The sequence below is a fragment of the Malania oleifera genome, chromosome 13 (assembly GCF_029873635.1).
Source record: "Malania oleifera isolate guangnan ecotype guangnan chromosome 13, ASM2987363v1, whole genome shotgun sequence".
NCBI lineage: Eukaryota > Viridiplantae > Streptophyta > Magnoliopsida > Santalales > Ximeniaceae > Malania > Malania oleifera.
The window spans coordinates 51,507,863-51,529,718 of NC_080429.1; the positions used below are offsets into that span (position 1 = coordinate 51,507,863).

Below are 21,856 nucleotides of genomic sequence, written 5' to 3' on the forward strand. Positions count from 1 at the left end.
CCAGAGTATAGGACATGGATAAGACCCTGGGTTTTTTTTTGTATACCTGGAGACGAAATTCCCTTGGTAGACTTCTATGTTTTTCTGGATCATTCAAAGGGTTCAGAAAATCACGGCAATCTATTGAAGGTGTTGTTTCCAAAAAAAAGGGTAGGATTTAAGTTAGAATGATGATGTTAAATTAATGGAGTACGTCAATATTGAAAATATGATTTTAGGGGACTGAGTCTATAGTAAAATAGTATGAGCCGATATTTAGGCTTTTACCCTTCTAGTGGATTTTCATTTTTGCCTTTCAAGATGGAATCCAAGGACATTACTGCCAACATAGGAGGCAGTAGTAGTGAGGGTGCTAGCCATGAGGCTGGCAATAACTCTACGAGTGTATTACGGGATTTCGCACAGCAGCTTATGGCTGAGGTGGTGCAAATGAATAGGGGGCAGGACCATCTCATATCTGAGATGGGATGCTCCATTGATCAGTTCACCAGGTTGAAGCCTTCGGTGTTCGTAGGAAGTGCAGATCCAGTTCATGCTGAGAATTGGATCTAGGAGATCAAGAAAATCCTAGATGTTTTGAACTGCATGAAGAAGCAGAAAGTAACCTTTGCAACGTTCAAGTTGTTAGGCGAGGTAAAGAGATGGTGGGTGTCGGTTAAGAAGATGGAGGAACACCAACTAATACTAGTAGTGATGACGCGGTCTCGTTTCAGAGATCTATTCTTTGAACGGTACTTTTTGGCCACGGTCAGATTCGCGAAGATGGAGGAATTTATGAACCTGTCTTAGGAGTCGCTGTCAGTGCAGTAGTATGCTACTTGTTAGCTTTACCATGATCCCAAGAGGGGGGTGAATTGGTACTTTTAAAATTTAACCCTTAGGTGTTCCTCCTAACAACAGTATATTCATAACCCTATGGTCAATCTAATGCGAATAATGTACATATATCAGAAATTAAATGAAGCAGTTTAATTAATCGCCCAAGCACCAGAAAGCAGTAAATAAAGGATGACACGCAGATATGTTATCGAGGTTCGGCCAACTGCCTACGTCCCTGCCTTAGCTAACCAGCACAAGGATTATCACACTAACTTGCTCACTTAAACGGGTGGAGCGGCACCTAAACAAACCAGGTCAAATTACCACAGGGCTGACCTCAACCTTTACACCAATCCTTACCGGGCTGGATTACTGCCCCCTCAGGCCATGCCTGGAATCTCTCAGATATACAATCAAACAGTACAATATATGGGTGCTCTCACGTAAAGCAGATTTGTACCACAAATGCGCACAAACACAAACACCACAGATGATTTAAAATGTAAGCTCAATGTGGTCTAAATATTTCAACTCTCAAATAGATTTACTATAGTTGTAATGAGTGCCTGAGAGTGCAAACCTAGATGATCTTTGTATCACAGGATATTCAATCTAAGTGCTCAAACAAAGATTTTATCCAAACTCAATATATTTCAATCAGCGAATTTTCTCAATGCATATATGTATATGAAGCTCTAGCAATGTATATGTTTGGTTTGCAAGATATACAAAATCTTTGTATTTCAGCAGATGATATAGACTTGTATGGATAATGCTACAAAGATTAAAATAACACACACACAAATACCTTTTCACAAATATGTCAATATGAATACCACAAGATATTTGAGTATGTTTGAAAGTATTTTTGCAAGCCCCAAACAAATACGAACTTCCTAAGTTATTGCAATGAGAATGCAACACTCGGGAGTTCACCACAAGTCTTCTTAGGGTAGGCTTATTGGCAAAGCCTCCTAAGAAAACTTAGGTTATGCTCTTGAAGAAAAATCGATTCAAATATGCAACAAATAAGAGAGCAAACCTCTAAGCAGAAATACTCAATACACTTACAAATGATATAGATAGATGAAGAAGGTAAGCTTGAGTAGATTTCAAAAGAGTATGAGCAGTGAGAAGTAAAAAAAAATAAAGTATTTTTGCTTGAGAGAGATTTTCTTAATCTTTTTGCTAATCAATACTTAATCCACCAAATGAAAGAGTATATAGACATACTGAAAATTTTGACCGTTGGTGACCTATTAGGGATTGTTAGAAAAGAGTAATGACATTTAAATCAATTTAACCCTGTTTAAAATTATTAACCGCGGTAAAAAAATAGGACCAACCTGAGAGGTCCGGTCGACCAGAAATGGTTCGGTCGACCAAGACTCAAATGGCTCGATCGACTAGGGGACTTTTGAACTGAAAGGCTTTGTCGATCGGAGAGGGAGATTTCCTTAACTTCCGAGGTTCGGTTGACCAGGCCTTTTTGAACTGCATGGTTCGGTTGACCAGACCGCTGGGAATTCTCCCGAGGACCCTTCGGTCGGCCAGGTAGTTGGAGTACAAAAGTGGTCGGTTGACCGGGAGGTCAAATTGTTGACTTCCAGGTGGTTCAGTCGACCGGGGTCAAATGAACTATAGGGTCTTGGTCGACCGGGACCTAGGTCAACGGTTGACCCAGGGACGGTTCGATCGACCAGGCCAATAATGAACTGATTTGGCCGGTCGACCGAAAGTGCACCAAGTGTGCATTTCGGTCCCGTCTTAACACAATAAAGCCTTATTTGAGTGCCTAGAAAATATATGTAAATATGTGTGTGTCCTAGGGTCACTTGGGTCCAAAATTAAGACACCGAAAAAGTCTGGTGTCGGTCGACCGAAGGGTACACCCTAGGGTCTTTCTAAGGTCCTTTCTCATTCATGGTTTGGTTTAAGCTTACAAAATAAATCATGCATGTGATGTGTATGCTTATTACAAACCGAATACCCTAATTACTATTATAGACAAATTTCACTAAAATTATTACAATTAAGAGCATGAGTTTGTCTTCAAGCTTTGAGCTTTCACGTGCCATTGATGATATGCTAATATGAACCTGCACATGAACTAAATGTTTGTTAAATACAGGAGTATTTGTCATTATCAAAACCGGGCATGACCTATAAGGTCAACACTACCAAATTCCAAGAGCTATCCCGATTTGCTCCATTCATGATACTGGATGAAGCAAGGAAGGCCTGGAAGTTTTAGAGGGGTCTGAGGAAGGAGATTCGTAGATAGACAGCGATCTTGCAGTTACAAGACTTTGCTACACTAGTCGACAAATCCACTGTGGCAGAGGAGAGCCTACTGAAGGATGTGGAGGTTCAGGTCCTGAAGAAGAGGCCAACACCCCCTAGTTCTTCTTCTGGGGTGAAGCAGGGTAACTGGGATAGGAATAGTGGTGGTAAATTTCAGAACACCGCAGCTTCCCATGGTTTCTCTCTTTGTGGTAGGAAGCACATTGGTCAGTGTTGGCTGACTAGGGGGGCTTGTATGCAGTGTGGTAGGCAGGGACATAAGGCAAGAGATTGTCGCCTGCCTGGAAATAGTGGAACCTCGTAACAGTCATACAGAGGAAATACTCAGGCGCAACGTGGTGGTCAGCAAAGGGGTACAGCCCAAGCTAGGGTGTATTCTCTGACAACTGGCGACGCAGAGAATGCTGGTGATGTAGTCACAGGTATCATTTACATGTTTTTTCTTAAAGTTGTCATATTATTTGATTCTGGGGCAACGCATTCTTTTATTTCCCGAGAATTTGTTAAACTATGTGGATTAGAGGTTCAACTATTAGATAATGAACTGGTAGTGGCAACGCCATCAGGATCAGTAGTTGGGTGTAGCAAGGTAGTTTATGACTTCCCGATTGAAATTCAGGGAAGGGTACTACTACTACCAGTTGACCTTGTGGCGTTTGATATGTATGGCTTTGATATCATCCTAGGGATGGATTGGCTATCCGCTAATTATGCCAGTATCGATTGCTGCAAGAGGGAGGTGATATTTAGACCGCCAAGGTAGCAGGAATTTAAGTTCCCTAGGATCGTGTGTGCGTTCTGCACCACGGATCCTTTTAGCTTTGCAAGCTAGGAGGTTACTCCTGGAGGGTTGCCCAAGGTATCTGGCATTTGTGAAAGACATGCCGACTGAAGAACATAAGCTGGAGACGATTGCAGTAGTGCGCGAGTTCCTTGACGTGTTTCTAGAGGATTTGCCAGGATTACCTCCGATCCGTGAAGTGAAATTCACTATAGAGTTAGCTACAAATACGGAACCAATTTAGAAAGCTCTGTATTGCATGGCTCCAATTGAATTAAGAGAGTTGAAAGAACAACTGCAAGAGCTGCTAGACAAGGGGTACATTCGACATAGTGTTTCTCCCTAGGGAGCACCAGTGTTATTTGTGAAGAAGAAGGATGGGTCGATGAGAATGTGCATCGATTATAGAGAACTTAACAAGGTAACGATAAAGAATAAATATCCACTACCCAGGATTAATGATCTGTTTGACCAGTTTCAGGGCACGCAGATATTCTCTAAAATTGATCTACGATCAAGGTATCACCAGCTAAAGGTGAAAGTGGAGGACATTCCGAATACAGCATTTCAAACCCGGTATGGCTATTACGAATTTATGGTTATGCCTTTTGGTTTGACTAATGCACCTGCAGCATTTATGGATTTGATGAATAGGGTCTTTCACGAATATTTAGACCAGTTTGTCATGGTCTTTATTGATGACATCCTAGTGTATTCTAGGAGCACTGCAGAGCATGAAGTTCATTTGAGGTTGGTATTGCAAATGCTTAGGGATAAGAGGTTGTAACAGATTGCATTTGTAGGGCACGTCGTGTCCAAAAAAGGTGTATCAGTGGACCCAAGTAAGATTGAGGCTGTAGTGGACTAGGCAAGATCGAAGAATTACTACCGACATTTTGTAGAAGGGTTCTCCAGTTTAGCAAGTTTTTTTATGCGACTCACGAGGAAGAACGTGAAGTACGATTGGACTGATGAGTGTGAGCTGAGTTTCTAGGAGCTAAAACGGTGACTGGAACTGCTCCGGTCCTGACCATTCCATCTGGAGATGGCGGATTGTTATCTACAGTGACGCCTCTAAAAAGGGTCTTGGCTATGTTCTAACGCAGTAGGGCAGAGTAATTGCTTGCGCTTCTTGTCAACTTAAAGTGTACGAGAAGAACTACCCAACACATGATATGGAATTAGCAGCGGTGGTGTTTGCATTAAAAATATGGAGGCATTACTTGTATGGTGAAAGGTGCGAGATTTTTACCGATTATAAAAGTCTGAAGTACTTCTTCACCCAGAAAGAACTAAACATGAGACAACGCAAGTGGCTTGAGTTGATAAAAGACTATGACTGCACTATTAGCTATCACCTAGGAAAGGCTAACGTGGTAGTTGATGCTCTGAGTCGGAAGTCTGTTGATGCATCGGTCTCAGAAGTGGGGGTCAAACATCAGATTTGTATGGACCTGGAAAGGTTGTGCTTGGAGGTGGTGGAAGGGAATCATCAGGCTGTTCTTGCCAACTTGGTGGTGTATCTGACCTTACAGGAGAGGATTCGTGTGACATAGAAGGAGGATCCAGAATTAGTTGAGCTTATGGAAGGAGTTTAGAGTGGGTTGAAGCCAAATTTCAATATCTCTGGTGATGGGATATTGAGATTTCGCCACAGGGTTTGTGTACCGAATAATTCCATTATTAAATGGGTCATTATGGAACAGGCACGTCGTTCGCTCTACACCGTACGTCCTGGTAGTACGAAGAGGTACCGAAATTTGAGGGAGTCCTTCTAGGTGGTCCAACATGAAAAGAGAGATCACCCATTTTGTAAAGTAGTGCCTAACTTGTCAGCGAGTCAATGCAGAGCACTAGAGGCCAGCAAGACCACTTTAGCTACTTGCCATCCCTGAGTGGAAGTGGGAGCACATTTCGATGGATTTTGTGATGAGATTACTTGCAGCAGTGCATCGGTAGAATGTTATATGGGTTGTGGTAGATCGGCTGACGAAGACTGCACATTTCATTCCAATCAGAGTCAGCCATTCTCTAAATAAATTGGCAGAGTTATACGTGCAAGAGATTGTACGACTCCACGGTGTTCCTATTTCTATAGTTTCAGATCGAGATTCGCATTTTACGTTTCAATTCTGAAAGAGTCTACAGGATGCCTTGGGATCACAACTGATGTTCAGTTTGTCTTTCCACCCGCAGACGGATGGACAGCCTGAGAGAACTATTCAGACGTTAGAGGATATGTTATGGGCTTATGTACTGGACTATGGTGATAGTTGGATACGGTATCTACCGCTTGTTGATTTTGTATATAACAACAGTTACTAGGCTAGCATTGAGATGGCACCTTATGAGGCATTATATGGTAATCGGTGTCGATCTCCATTATTTTGGGATCAGGTTGGTGAGCGGCAGATACTGGGTCCGGAACTGGTTCAGTAGGCCTCTACAAAGGTCGAGTTGATTAGGGAGAGAATTAAGGCAACTCAGATTCGACAGAAGAGTTATACTGATACTCATCGACGGGATCTGGAATTTGAGGTAGGAGATTTAGTGTTTCTAAGGATCGCTCCGATGAAAGGGGTGATGAGGTTCGGAAAGAAGGGGAAGCTAAGTCCTTGATATATCGATCCTTTTGAAATCTTGGAAAGGATAGGTTCGATTGCTTATCGAGTGGCTTTACCTCCAAGACTATCTAGAGTCCACGACGTGTTTCATGTCTCGTTGCTGAGGAAGTGTCGAATCCTTCGTACGTGCTGAGTTACGAACATCTAGAGATCAGTGATGCTTTATCATATGAGGAGGTACTAGTACTGATATTAGATCAGAAAGTTCAGCAGTTACGAACTAGGGAAATACCTCTAGTGAATGTATTATAGTATAACCATGCAGTGGAGAAAGCTTAATGGGAGTTAGAGTCAGAGATACGCCAGGAATACCCACAATTATTTTCTGATGGTACATAGTTATGTATAGTAGTATAGGTGGTATAGTCTTCGGGAGAGTTTTGTGTGTGTGTGTGTAATCTTCTGAAGCATCGCATTGTAACCACGGTATTCATCCGCCATAAGTAAGGGTAGATAATAAATTTGGGCCAGAGCTGCTTTGTGGGTGGCTGCCGACTCTTCCATAGGTCTCCAACGTAAGGTAGAGTATGCTTGGTATCAGTTGGTGAATTTCGGGGACGAAATTCTTATAAGGAGGGGAGATTGTAGTAACCCAACCCAAATAAATAAATAAATAATGAATAATAAATATATATATATATAAATAATAAATAAATAAATAAAGAGATATTTTGGAGGAGATATTTTGGAGAAGATATTTTGAAAGGAGATATTTTGAGATATTTATATATAAATATCTTGGAGGAGATATTCATTTAGATTACTTAAAGTCTAAGCGCGCCATCTGTTACCGGAATCCACGATCCGTTGTTACCACGTGGGTCAGGAGGAGAATCTCTACGTTTATTGTGGAACGGATCTTCGTTTGTGGAATTTCAGGATTTTCCCTAAAATCAAGGTAAGGGTCTGAATTTGGTTTCGGTTCGGTAGATCAATAGTATAGGAAATTATATTGAAGTATTGTTCTTTGGTTTTTAGGTTTTGGGGACCTCGAGTCGTTGTTTTTGATCGGTTTGTTCGTGTTTCGGTTTCAGGTTTAAGGTAAAAGAAAATTGATTACAACAGTTACTTCGTAAAACTAAACAGCTAAAAAGATAGTTTACATTCATATGATTGATTTGACTGCTATTTTACTATTTCACCGGGTTGAAATGCCAGGTTTCATGATTTTACGATTTTGGTAAAAATACGAGTTTTGGCGTATGGTCTCCAAATGTTTCAAAACTTCTTTATTTGTATTATTATGTATGTAGGAGATGCTTGAATCCCTTGTTTTTATTTAAATGGTGTTTATTGTATTATATACTATACAATAGATTTTTGTTTAAATTAGTGTAACATATGGATGAAAATGAACTTGTGAACATTTGATATTATTGATATGGATTATGGGAACGGAGTTCCAAATTGTTATACTGGAAAATGTTGAAAAATAGGTGCCAGTTATATATCGTGCTAATTATGCAAAAAGGGTAAACCGAGAGGGTGTGTGCTGGTTTATACTAGATATGGATATATGAATTTGTGAAAATACTAGAATTGCACAGGTTATCATGTTTTGTTATAAATTGTATATATGATAAGTGGAACCACAGTTTGCGACTATTGGAGTTGAAAGATACTACCGATTAAGGAGTTGAAAGATACTACCAAACTGGAGTTGAAATACTTCAGGGTAAAGGGATTTATAGTCCCAATACCAAAAAGCTTGGATTCCATTGTCAATGAGTACAGTGCAACCACATACACTAAGTGGGGTGGGTACAGAGATGGTCGGCTTGCAAGAGTTTGTAATCACTGGTGAATAATGGACTAGGGGAGGGAGTCAAACTATATATGAGATACATGATAGTGCCTGCACTAACAGGGCATTGTTAGAGATATCAGTGCATAACTCGTGCCACGGGGTAAAATAGGCATTATTTGTGATACCAAGCTGTTGGTCGTTCTATATTCATATACAAGATTTAAAAGTTGATATGGAAAAACAGCATTGTTTATATTGATATATGTGTTGTGCTTCAGTATTGAAAACCTTTGTTTTATATATATGGATATATGTTTTAAATTGAAATACTCACATGTGGTCACACACTTATTGCAATACTTTCTTCCTTAATGAGAAGTGTCTCACCCCGTTATACAACCTCTATTTTCAGGTCCTTCAGGACGTCGGTCCTAGTTGCTAGAGCGATTGGGAGGGTGGTTTTTGGTTTAGTTGTATAAGTATTCGGTTATGTAATAAACTTAGTTAGAAGCATTTTTTGGAGGTTGTAAACACTGATTTATGTATTAAGATGGATGTTTGAGAATTTAAGAATACAGTTGGTAGACTCTGGTGTATACCTAGTATAAATCTCAATGGATATTTATGTTTTTCTGTGACATTTATATCCAAGTTTTATATGATTTACACTCGTATGTCCCTGTTTAGGGTGGGTTGTTCATGTATGTCTATTAGGTACAGGTTATTATGTATGTAGGTTGGCAACCTGGGTCCGTTTAAAGGGCCGGGTCGTTACAGTTTTCCCCTGATTTAAACAATAAATCTTTGAGTGGGAACACCTTTATAGCTAGTGAGTATTTGCATCTTGATTGCAAAACTCATCAAGCTTGTAGATTTTGATTTGTAAAATTATTATTTTACACAAGCTTGCTGATTACGCACCGAAACTGCGTAATTGGACGTTTAACCCGAGCTTTACGGTTTATATTTTTAATTAAATATATAAAATTGTCCAATATTTTAATAAAATTCCAAAATCATCATTCTTGAACTTTATTGCACTATTTATGAAGTTTTGGTAATTTTTTGTCGTTGGAAAATTCCCGGGAATCAAAACCGATACCTGTTCGTATTTTATGCATAACTTTTCCATCCAAGCTCCGATCGTGACGATTCAAATTTCTGGAGAAATAGGAAAGGATTATCTACAACTTTTGTGTTTTGAGTTTTGTGAGATACAGGCTCCAAAAGAGTCAGATTTGCGATGAATAGAGAATGAAAAAAATGAAAAAATATAGCAATTTGGGTTTCCTATTCGGGTCTAGGGCTTTCCCCCCCTATCCTATTTAACCCTTCTCTTTCTCTTCCTGTGGAGGCAGCTCCCATGGCTCCCCATTCTCCTCTTTTCCTTCTTCTTCTTCTTCTTCTTCTTCTTCTTTAGTTATTTTTTTTTCTTTTCAATTCTGCTTCTCTCCCCTTGTCTCTCTTCCTTCCCTTTGTCTTTCCTCCCTCACTCTCCCCCTTTCCTCTGTTTCTCTTGGCCTCCACTGCCCTCTTGCAGTACGGCCAGCCTCCTCCACCATCTTCAGCAGTCCTCAAGCATAGCAGAACACTAGCCGACTCCATAGCAGGACCACCAAAGCGCAGCAGCAACTTCTCCAGCACAGCAGCAACTTCATGGCTCCGTGGATTTGTTTCTCTCTCTCTCTCTTCCTTTCTTTCTTTCTTTTATTTACTTTTCTTTGAATCTTGGAATATTGAAGAAATTTTAGTTTTTTTTAATGTTATTGGAGTTTTCTTTCTTTTTGTTTAAGTTGAGTAATGTTGAGTATTTCATTATTGTTAAATTAATCTCTTTGTTTATCTAATTGATAGTTATTTTAATTTAGCATTTTTAATTAAATTCAGATATTTTTTTTTTGTCGAAATTCGATTTAGTTAGGGTCTATGATTAGTAAAGGTTGTATTTTTATTGTGTTCCGTTATTGTTTACGTTTTTTTTTTTATTTCCGTTGAATTCATGTTTGCATTTAAATTGTGAGTCTTGATTTGATCTCTTAATTATGCTAAAGGTTCGATTTTTAGTAGGTTCGATTTTTTTTTAGTATGTGTCTAGTTTAGTTTCCATTGTGTGTTTCTAATTCCATGTTCTAGGTTGCCATTTTTAATTAACGCGTGTCCCAGTGTTTCCTTAAGTAGACTAGGGTTTTCATTATTGTTATTTTAATTCCATGTTTAAAATTTCCATTTTTAGTTAGTATGATCTAGTGTTTCCTTAAGTAGACTAGGGTTTTCATTATTGTTATTTAATTCCGTGCGTGATAGTTTTAGGACTTTAATTTGTGTTTTCATTTAAGTCTCCACAATCTTGAAAACCCGAATCTGAACTGAGTTCAGTACCTTTTTAATTTCGATTGGAAGAAAGTAAAATCTGAGATTAAAACGCATTCCCTGAGGAGACGATCTAGCCTTTGGGCTTAATATTACACGATAGAACTCCTATACTTGGGATAGCTTTCGAGCTGCTCATTTTTCGAGTGAGTCACTTGCATATTATCTTTGATATTGTTTTTGTTAGCTTCAATACAAAATATCTATTGTGCTTTACATTTTGAATATCCTTGAGATATTTGATTTAGATTGTGTTAAACTTCCTTTGGTCATTTGTGTGTTGATATCTTGAATCAAAGGTTGAACTCTCACATATACATGCACTCACACATCTTAGAGAGTTTACATTTTGGATCTCACTTGAGCATTAAATCCATATCATATGTGATTGCATATTTGTTTATACTATATTTTGGTACATATCTGCTTGACTAAGAAGTATAATTACTGTACCTTGTCATATTGTAAAAATACTATTGTATTTCAGGCATGGCCTAAGGGGGCGGTAATCCAGTCCGATAAGGATTGTCTATAAAAGTTAAGGTTAGTCTTGTGCTAATTGACTTGATTGTTTAGGTGTCGCTCCACTCGTTAAGTGAGTTTATAGTGTAATCCTTGTGCGGGTATGCCAAGGCAGGGACGTAGGCATGATTGGCCGAACCCCAATATCATATTCAGTGTCACTTTTACATTTCCTACATTATATTCTACTTTGTGCTTGATTTAAATTTACCTGCTGAATATACTGCATATCTGATTGACACGTCATTGTATCTAGTTGAGAAATATTGAAATTGTGGTGCATGTACTGAAAATTGTTTAATATATCGTATCTACAATTTCATATATACTTAGATTGCTCTTAGGTTGCGTTATACTATTACTAGATTAGTTTAACCTAGGAGGGAATTTTTAAATCTCCAATTCACCCCCCCCCCCCCCTCTTCTCAGGATTGCACCAAAGCTAACATCAACAATAATCAAAAAGCTCATCAAGATTTAAAGGCTCTTCACATATGACCTAAATTGCATCTAGCAAAGACTAATAAGCAAATTTTGGAGTGGATTATTAAATATATCTTATTGTGTCAATCTTGTAGATTATAAGTTTTGTGGATTTAAAAGAAGCAATTGTTATGTTTGTTAAAAAATTTCTGCATGTTATCTTTTTTTTTTTTCAACACGCCGAGTTTCCTGGGCTTACGCATCAAACTACTAATTTCACGCCTACACCAGTTGTGCCCTCAACCAACACGTAGGAGGTAAATCGCAGATGTGTGTTGCAGGCGGCAAGGTTTGACTCCCGGACTTCACCTTTGTCCAAGGCCATTTGGTGAAACTCTTTACCACCTAAGCTTATGTCCAAGGGCTTCTGAATATTATCTTTTGTGATATGTTACGAAAGTCCATGTAAGAAACATTAAATGAGCCTCACCATTTCTTTCGAGAAATATGCTCAATTTTTTTATTAAAATCAAGTAGGGAGAAGCCTGAGTCAAGCATTAGAGACTTTGGAGGTAACATACTCATAAAGATATACCCCATTTGTGAATCTCATATTTAACTTAATTTATTCTCTTTTAAAGTGTATATGCAAATTTATTCTTTTTTAGGAGTATTCACCAGCAAAAAGAGGGGTAAAAAAGTGTAAAATGAGGCCTGGGTAGAGGGTTCCATTGTCAAGGTATGTATCACATTGTTGGTGTAACTTCTCTTTCCATGTGCTAAGAATTGTGTACTGTGGCTCGTGAATGTCACAACTTTCCCATTAGAAGTGGCTTAGTGTGTGTGGAATGGATCCCGATGTTATAAATCATAAGTTCTTTCAATTTCGAATGAAGGATTTCTAAACTCTCTTTCCATACATTATAGCCTCATTGTGAGAGTAAAGAACCTTTCATTGCGGAGTCTACATATCCCACGAACAAAGCAAAGTATGAATGGCAAAAAAAACGCAAGGTATTATTTATTTTGTTTTATGAGCCAAAATTTCCCCTTAAGTGGTGCCTCACATGATTCAAAAGACACCCAACTTTAAAAGCAAGAGTTTCCCTCATCTCTAATTGAAGGCTAAATATTCAAACTCTCTTTTTCCGCGTCAATAATTACATTTGATTCATTAAATAGTTATTTTTTGAAATAAAATACAAGTAAAAGTTTTGAGAATGGAAATAACAATTATTGTGTATTTTTTATTATTTCATTTAACATCTAATAAGAAAAAATGACATATTCATGATATAATAACATAATTGTTTGTATGACTAATTATTGCAACTTATTTTAACTAATCTATTCCTAAGAAATATTCTCTAACCTAAACATTAACCTATAATTATTGATTTCAAAATTATCTCACAACTCAACATTATATTTTCTACTCTGCCTCAAAGGTCTCATAATTTTATTCTTTCAAAACGCCCCATGTGAGAGCAAACCTCAACCTTCCTAAGACAATTTCCTTGATGATTGAATAATTGCAATTTCAAGACATTCTTTCCATTCACCATTGCAACCTCCAAGTTAGTGGATTTTGTATGGCTCAAGAGCCTTTTATCCAAGAGACTTTTCCAAATACTCTGCAACTGTCAATGCTAAAATTCATCTTATCTCACATTAAGTACCCCTTGGGCTTAACTTGTTAACTGTACAATTTGCCCCTTAAAATGACAATTTGCATAGGCAAAGTCAACCTCAACCTTATAAGTTAGAGAATAAATCTACATTACCTACTCAAGTAGTGTCATTAGTTAAGTAATGAAGAAAATAATTTCACAATGCTCTACATCCTAACCTCCGAGGCAAGGGTAAATAAAACGCTAGCTGGAAACATTATCAAACAAAAAATGGGCTTTCAATATGGTAGGATATTAAGAAAAGTATGCCATTAGCATACTGTGTAGACATGGATATTTAAAAGCATTTAAGCAATGTTTAGTTCTTGTGACAGATAATTAAAGTCTGACTGAAGAATTTATGACACATTTAGTTGGAAAATATAAATAAAGGAAATCAATTATAGAAGGATGAACGAAAATCCAGTGGTGACATTCAATTTTATTTCACTCCTACCTTTAGTAGGAGTATCTAAAACAAATGAACTTACCTTTTGATCTCAATTATGTGCAATTCAGATTCAAGGACTGGATACTCTTACCAACACTAGTATATTCTGTCAGCTTTTGAAGCTCACAACAGCAGACTTATAATCAAATAAAATCCCTCTATGGAGAAGGATAAACATGCCAGAGGGTTCAATTCCCCTACCAGTAATCTTGTTCTCAAAAACTTCAAAAGCAAGAACATTTTCAAGATATCAGATAACATAAATCTATATACCGATAAATAGCCCAAATCTTTTCCATAATCAAGTAGATCTATATGTATAGGATACCAAAGGCCTCAGACTATAGAGATTTCATTGACAGCAATCATGATAAAAATTGCAAAATAAGATAACCCTCAGTCTCTGACAACCAACATACAAGGGAGAAACCCAGAACGACCAAAGAACAAAAATAAAGCCCTTTGATGGATAAGGAAACAAAAGTCAGATCTTCAAACTGACCATGGTTGCAGTCAATTGTCTACAGGATAAAGAGGCGCCTTCAATAGACATGGGCTAAAGTTGTCATTGTACCCTGTTACCTGGAACTCATCAAAACCAGTATGGAACACTTCACAAGGCCATTACCGAAGAACTAAATGCCAACAAATAATTCAACAGAACAGTGACATTTAAGAGTTTAGTCATCTCCCTCATCACCATCATCGTCGTCTTCCTCTTCATCATCTTCTTCCTACCAGAAAGCATACATCAAGAATTTAGAAAATGTAAATCCATTACCAGTTCTTGAATCAGTCCACTACCAAGCAAGCAAGCACAACCGAGAGAATATAACCTCAATGTCTGCAACCATGCACAATTTAAAAACACTAGGATACACAGTCAACAAATTAAAGAGCATTTTGCAAGTTCTGTGCTTTCAGCCATTTGATAATACTGAATTTCAGAACATTTACAGGCAGCAACAATTCTAATATCGCCCAAATAGGAAAGAAATATGGGAAAGAATGAAGAAAATTACTAAAAAACTGAACTTTATGGTGTTCAAAAATCAAATTTTATGTGCATGTATGCTGTCTGAAGAAAAAACTAGAAAGAAAGACTAATATAAAAACTAAACAAAAGCATTAGAATTGGCCTTTCCATATCTATCTATGTTTTGTGTCAAAAGAAATCATCAATGTTTGACATTCACTTAAAGGATTCTAAGCGAACCTGAATTTTGGCCTTGGCAGAATTCCTGTCATTGAGAAGAAATGTGTTCTGTTATAGTACTGATTGGCTGGGGTAGTTTTGAAATTTGACAGTTTCGTAGGGTTCTAAAAATTCAAAACACATCCTTTCTCAATGACAGAAGAGTTCTGCGAAGCCCAAAATTCAGGTTTGCTTAAAATCCTTGCAGAGAATGTTAAATATTGATGTTTTCTTTCTTCTTTCAACACAAAACATAGATATAGAAAAGAATCCCTTGAGGAAAAATGAAGCATTAAAACAAGTTTCGTTTTTGAGAGGTGACCTGACTGCTGTGAATCGACTGAATATCCTATTGGTCAAGTATCAGTTCGCATGTGAGCTGATCAATTCAAGTACGACTCAAGTAGCTTATTGATTCTCCTATACAATTTTAAGTTTAACTCATTTTGGTGTTGAATAGTGGTTTGAATCAGGAACCATACGATTCTAACTATGCCGTGCACAGTGAAGAAACACCTGGGTCCATAGTCCCAAAATTCAAGAACATTTTACATTGTAGTACTTTCAGCAATTTAATAATACTGAATCAGCATTCAGAACATTTACAGGCCTCAATAATTTAAGTGTATCTCCCGAACAAAGAAGAATTATGATATCAAATTGACTGCTTGAGATACCATGCAAACTTTATGCCTCATAAATTAAGATCAAAACTTAGATGCTGGATAATCATTAAGTTGCACAAGAGCCTAAACAGTTTTCCAAGCATAATTCAGATTTGCTAAAGTAAAAATGAACATCGCATAGTCTTCAGAACTCACAAATCATGTTTCAATAATAACAGGAATGCTAGGAGCAATTGCTCTATGCAGTATCCTCATACACCCTCCCATGATTGGGCCACTTGGCATTATTTTCAAAAACAACAAAAATGGCTGCTAATTTAACCCTTGACCGTAATTTATGGAAAAAAAATGAATAAATAAATAAATACAAGTTACATGAAAATTTTAAAATCATGCTACATCATTATGTTTCAAGAAAATGGCCAAGTGCCCAATCATAGAAAGAGTGCATGAGACTGCATGAAGTAAATACTGCTAGCATTCCTCTAATAATAATAATTCACTGGCACTGCACTACCAGGGTACAACAATGGGTTCATACAATAGAAAGCAGAAATTAATCCAAAAAATAAAAAAGATCATCAGAATCACAATCTGGAGGATATAAAAAATCCACTAGATCAACAGAAGCCTTGCCAATCCAGATCAAGTAATGCTCGTGCAAAAATTGCAACAATAACACCTAACAGCCTGATCGACCTATTTTAGTATAAGCAATACGAATCTGGTAATGCTATTTTCTGAGAGGATTAAAAAGTCACGCATAAAGAAAAAAGATAGTTAAAATTCCTCTCACTGACTCCATTTACAAGCCTCTCATCTTTCCTCATTCCAAACCATAAAGCATCTTGCAAGAAGCTTAGATGATGATTGGTCTATTTCCTATCCAGTGAACTCCCAACATTATCATCCACTAAGCAATAAAATCCTTACAAATTCAACATAGATATAAAAAAAAACCAGCATGTAAAGAAGACTCTACTAAGCAGGTCATTTACACTAACCAGCTGGGTTTAATCATCTCAGCCATTTGACTCTTCATCAAATTTTTTTGGAAGAAAAACTTACAAGAATGTTTTGTAAATTGTAACTAATATGGTACAAATTTTTCATGGTTATCTCATCCAATCAATTCTTCATACAATCAGTCCAACACCATAGAGGACCATCAACCAACCAACCCTGAAAACATGACAGAATATGGTACTAACTGGACAACACTGGGAACTAATTAAAGGGAAGCCAAAACCTAATTCCTTGGGTTCCATGCAATGAAATGATAGAGGCATTTCAGTTTGCCAATTTTTACAAACAAAAATGAGTGCGTCATGAAAACTCTGCATGATTACCAGTTTCTGTAACAGTGCTCATAAATCTAGCGTATGCTTTCTTGTTCCCCCAATTGGGTCTTCAAGTCCAAACATTTCCCAAACCTCTTTTGTTCATTCATGAAACCTAGGGACCAGTGTTCAATCTTAATGAGGGAAAGACTTGCTTTTCTCTTTTATTTTAAAGCAGATAGGAGAAGCACCTTAAAACAAATAAATAAAAGCTAAAGAATAATGGAAAAACCAGGAAGCCAATGTTGATATGACAGGAACTATACAGCAAAGTAGGTTAATATCCCTAGCATTTTTATTATAATGATATTTACATATTACACATGATATTCACTTCACCTACCTCATCACTATCCTCATCCCCATCAACCTCCTCGTCAGCTTCCTACATCAACAAATTATAAAATGACATTAAATCATTAAAGCAGCAAGAATGTAACAAAATAATTTAGGCCATAATCAAAACTACTTCTCTGCATAAGGAAAAAGACCAGGAAGGAAGGAAAAGCCTTACATTATTGAAATAATTCAGAGGATTAGGCCACAAATCATCCTTGATTATCTCTGCAATCTGCAATTGAAACGTGAAACCTCATAGCTACTTCAATAGAAGAGAAAATTCCAGCGATTCCCACAAAGAGTTTCTGTTTTTCAGTTCTTCCATTGGCATAAGCATGTTGATATGATTTGCTAAAATAGACAAGTTTACCTCATCATGAATATCATCAATCACATCTTTATGTTTAGTTTGACTGAACCAGGTAAAAAAGCTGCATCAAAATGGAAAACTGATAATGAAGAATTGAATATGAACAAGAAAATCATAATGTAAAAGTGCTGTCGGATGCTGTCAACAATGACAAAGAAAAGTCAAGCAAAGAAAGCGCCTTAATATAAGAAACTGAATAACAGAAGTTAGAATAAAATTTGGATTAAGGACCAGCATTTTCAAATTAAAATTGGATAAAAGATCAACACTTTCACATTAAAATGGGATAAAGGACCACAAGTTTTTGACAAAATATTGCAAAACTTGCATATGCAGGACTAGTGTCCAACCCAAAATTGTAATTCAACTGTGAATAAAACTAGAAGCAAGGAGTCATTTTCAGGTGCATTCATTTGGGAGGCACTGACTACTAGCTAGGCTAGGCTAAATCTGCAATCCATATTTGTGCAACCAAAACATGGGACAAGAAAAGTTAAAGAGGCGCCTTCGCCCTTGAACATGAACTAGAGCTCAAAAAGGGAAAATTTTTCACTTATGTCCTTATCCTGTCCCTCATAGATGACAGACTCACAAAACTTTAGCATACAAACCAAACATGTATAGGCTTAAAAAATTGAAAATTAAGATAACTAATTTTAGAAACCTAAATAAACCAAAATACTATAATCTTAAATAAGACAATCCTAAAATCTTAAAGATATGATCCCAATAAAAACATCTTAAATAGAAAACAAAAAAAAAAAAGATTTTCCATGTCGTACTGTAGCATCACATTCAATCTTTAGATTGAAAACAATGTGGTCCTGTGCATCCATGCAGTGTTCAGTATACATCTAGCTAAACTTGCTCATTTAAAATAAAAAACGTATACCAAATCATCAAGTTTAAGCACTTGGACAAGGTTGACACACCAATCCAAGCATTACCTGACTTTGCAATATAGGAAATTCCTTGGATCATTGAAGATTATCATATTCGAAAATGGTTGTTTATTAACTTATAAATGACTAAGAATGACTTCAGATTACCATATGTCCTCTAATTCTATAATTTTGTTCATGAAAATATCTTTACAAGAAGAAGAATCCCCATTATTGCCGTTGAATTTCTGGATACCAGTTCAACAGAATTAAAAGGAAATAAGTTGAGAAACCAACCTTTCATCTGCAGCAGACCGCTTGTTCCCTTTCTTCTCATAACTAACTCCATTGGGAACCTTCACAAAATAATATTGCAAATAAGCAGGGAACATCATAAACAGCAACTCATGTGCCTGAAGTATAAGGATAAAAACCTTTACCATGCCCTCTTTCCATTTGATTGATGTCGCAGTAATTTCGGATGTTCCTTCGTCAAGGAAGGTAAAAGTTTTTGTAAGCTTCGTGTCTTCAAAATAAGGGTTGGGGTTGAAGTTCTGAAGAGGTATAAAAACAACATTAGTAAGAATTCTGTCAAAAACAATGTAAACCTGCATTCCCTATTCAAGCTAGAGTACAAGGAAAGTAGCAGTGAACCTTTTATGCTATATCTAACTTAGGGGAAAAAATCAAACTTACAAATGTAATAGAGTAACCCGATTTCACATCTTTAAAATCCTCCACCTCCAAGGAGATAAGATACTTGAAAACCTATAAGAATGTAGGCAACATTGTTAAAAATTAATCCCATATCATTTATAAACTCCTCCAACTCATTTGGAAAAAAAATAAAAATAAAAATAAAAATAAAACAGCCATTCTAGATAAATCCTTTGGTCATTCTACAATTTAAAATAAAATAAAATGAAAATAACTCCTAGGAAAGATCCATCCTTCATTGATAATATCTCCAGGAAACATTCCCCCTCCCCCTCCCCCTCCAAAAAAAAAAAATAAATAAATAAATGGAAGAAGTTGAAATTTAGAGTACCAACATACTCTGCCATTCCAGTTAATTTAGTAATGCAAACCAAACCCGGTTACTAAATTACTTGAAAACATATAAGAATGTGGGTAACATTGATAATAATTAATCAGATATAAACTCCTCTGAATTCAAAAGAGAGAATCAACCACTCTAAATAATTCCTTTTTTTGTCATTCTGTAACATAATCCATTGATGTTATATCTGGAAAAATATAGATCGGGGGTGAGGGTAGGGGTGGGGTGGGAGGGATTCAGCATAGAAAGAGGAGATAAATAAGTTGTAAATTAGATAGTCAACACACTCCAACATTCAAATTCATTTAGTGACAAAAGCCAAACCTTGTTATCTTCTTCATCCAAAAGTTCAGATAAAGCAGGATGACTCAAAAACTGCACAAAACATGACTATCGGGTGAATTGGATAAAAAGAAAATATCAAAATACCAAATACAATGGCAGCTAACAAGTCATGTATCCCATAATGAACCAAGAGAGGAAATATCACTGACAGCAGTTAACCAGAAATGAGGAATGGATTTGATAATCTCATTTCGCTTCTCATAGATAGGCTTGCGTATCTCATTATACTTCTGCTCCACCTCTAGAACTTTATCACTTGCTTCCTCATTGATCTAGAAGATTAAGAGAAAAAGCATACAAGAAAAAAGTCAATCCTGTTTTACCACTACAGTCTACAGGTGATAAACCAATCTGTTTATTCTCCAAACACTAAAGGATAGAAAGACATTCTTTCAACAGCATAAGTTTATAACACTACATGAATGTCCTTGTCAGATGCAAAATTTTATCTAAATGGGGAAAAAAAACTCAACTAGAAGACATAAAATGGTTAATACTATTTAAACAAAGATAAATAAATAATATTTATTTAAAAAATTAGAAACTAAAAATTGTACAATCAATTCAAAATCCCACATAATGAAAATTTTGCAAAAAAGACAATGAGGTAGCATTTGGGGGCATGGATTTCAATCCTCAGTTTGGATTGGCGTGAATTTGGCCAAAATTCAGTACAGATTTTCTATTTTATTTTATCAAAATCCACATAGCTCCCAAAAGGACAGTTTAAAGCCAAAGGTGTATCCTTGTCTTCAACCCAGATTTTTGATGCAGCACATGGCTAAAGTTGAATCTTAAACACAGCAAATAGCATGAATGTAATTACAAGCACCCACTTTTCACTGCCAGCTTAGCACAGTTGAATTTAGTTAAAAATACTGAGACTATGTTTTAGAGCTTGGAATTCAGAACCTAGACTTAGAATATGTGGATTTGTACAAAAAGTAATATGAAATGCAGATAATACAAAATTGTTATTAGTTTCATTGCTTGAAATTCATGATACGTCCCAACAGAGAGTGAGAGTACGAATTGGCAAACCCACAGGACATGTTACGTCCTGAAAAGTTGTCACTTGATTGTCCAAAAAACTCAGTTCCAATTTGCTTACTTTTACACATTGCACAAGGGGAAATTTTAAAATTAATATTATGTTCGTGAAAAAAGAATTAAGAACTCGCATTTATAGCTGTCCCGGAAAAAATAAAAACATCTCAACACAATCAAATAACCACAGTATTCTCAGGAAAGCTAAACATTTTCTTTAACCCGAAATTAAGAAAGAGATTACATTTTATTATTTAGGTTTATCGTGAACAAAACTGAAGCATATTCCTAACACGCAAAAGATATAATAAAAAATATATCGAACGTGAAACACTGGTATAGTTGCCGCAAATATCGGCTTCATCTGCACGAAATATATGGAACAGAACAAGATGAAATACAGCAAGGATTTATAAGGATAACCTTGTCTAGCTCATCTTGCATTTCCTGCAGTTTCTCGATGGAGAGTACGAGTTCTCGATCAATGAGTTCCGAGTTTTCCTCTTCGCCTTTCTCTGCAACTTTCAGCCTCTTGCTATTGTCTGCCACCATATTGGCTACTTTCAAGAAAAACCCTAACTCTCTTCTAAAACCCTACTCTGTTTTGTACAGTGAACCGTTAAAAAAGAGGGAGAGAGAGTTTGTGTGGTCTTTGTGAATCAGATGTAGCGTGGTTGTGAAACAACCAATGACAACGTGAAACCCTGTTTTCAATTGAAGGCATTTATGTCATCTAATTCGAAAATTTGCTGGGGTGAGTCATCCAAATTTGTCAAAAAAACAAATAGCCATGGGCAAAAATTATTATGGTCCTGTTTGAAAGTTAAAAAATAATTAAAATATAAAATAAAAATATTTAAGAATTTATATTTTTATATTTAATTATCAAGTGAAAAAGGATATTAAATTTATAAACAAAATTTTAATTTTATATATTATTAA

General features: G+C 36.5%; 1 protein-coding gene across 1 annotated transcript; it reads right to left on the reverse strand.

Annotated features, from left to right (window-relative positions):
* Window positions 1-13,961: 13,961 nt before the first annotated feature.
* Window positions 13,962-21,615, reverse strand: LOC131146413 (NAP1-related protein 1-like). The gene is made up of 10 exons (XM_058096009.1): window positions 21,338-21,615; window positions 20,017-20,139; window positions 19,847-19,897; window positions 19,159-19,230; window positions 18,903-19,016; window positions 18,760-18,818; window positions 17,582-17,642; window positions 17,387-17,443; window positions 17,216-17,257; window positions 13,962-14,445 (listed from the first exon to the last, which is right to left on the reverse strand). Exons 1-10 carry the CDS (start codon window positions 21,464-21,466, stop codon window positions 14,392-14,394), a joined length of 762 nt encoding a protein of 253 aa, XP_057951992.1. The 5' UTR covers window positions 21,467-21,615; the 3' UTR covers window positions 13,962-14,391.
* Window positions 21,616-21,856: the final 241 nt, after the last annotated feature.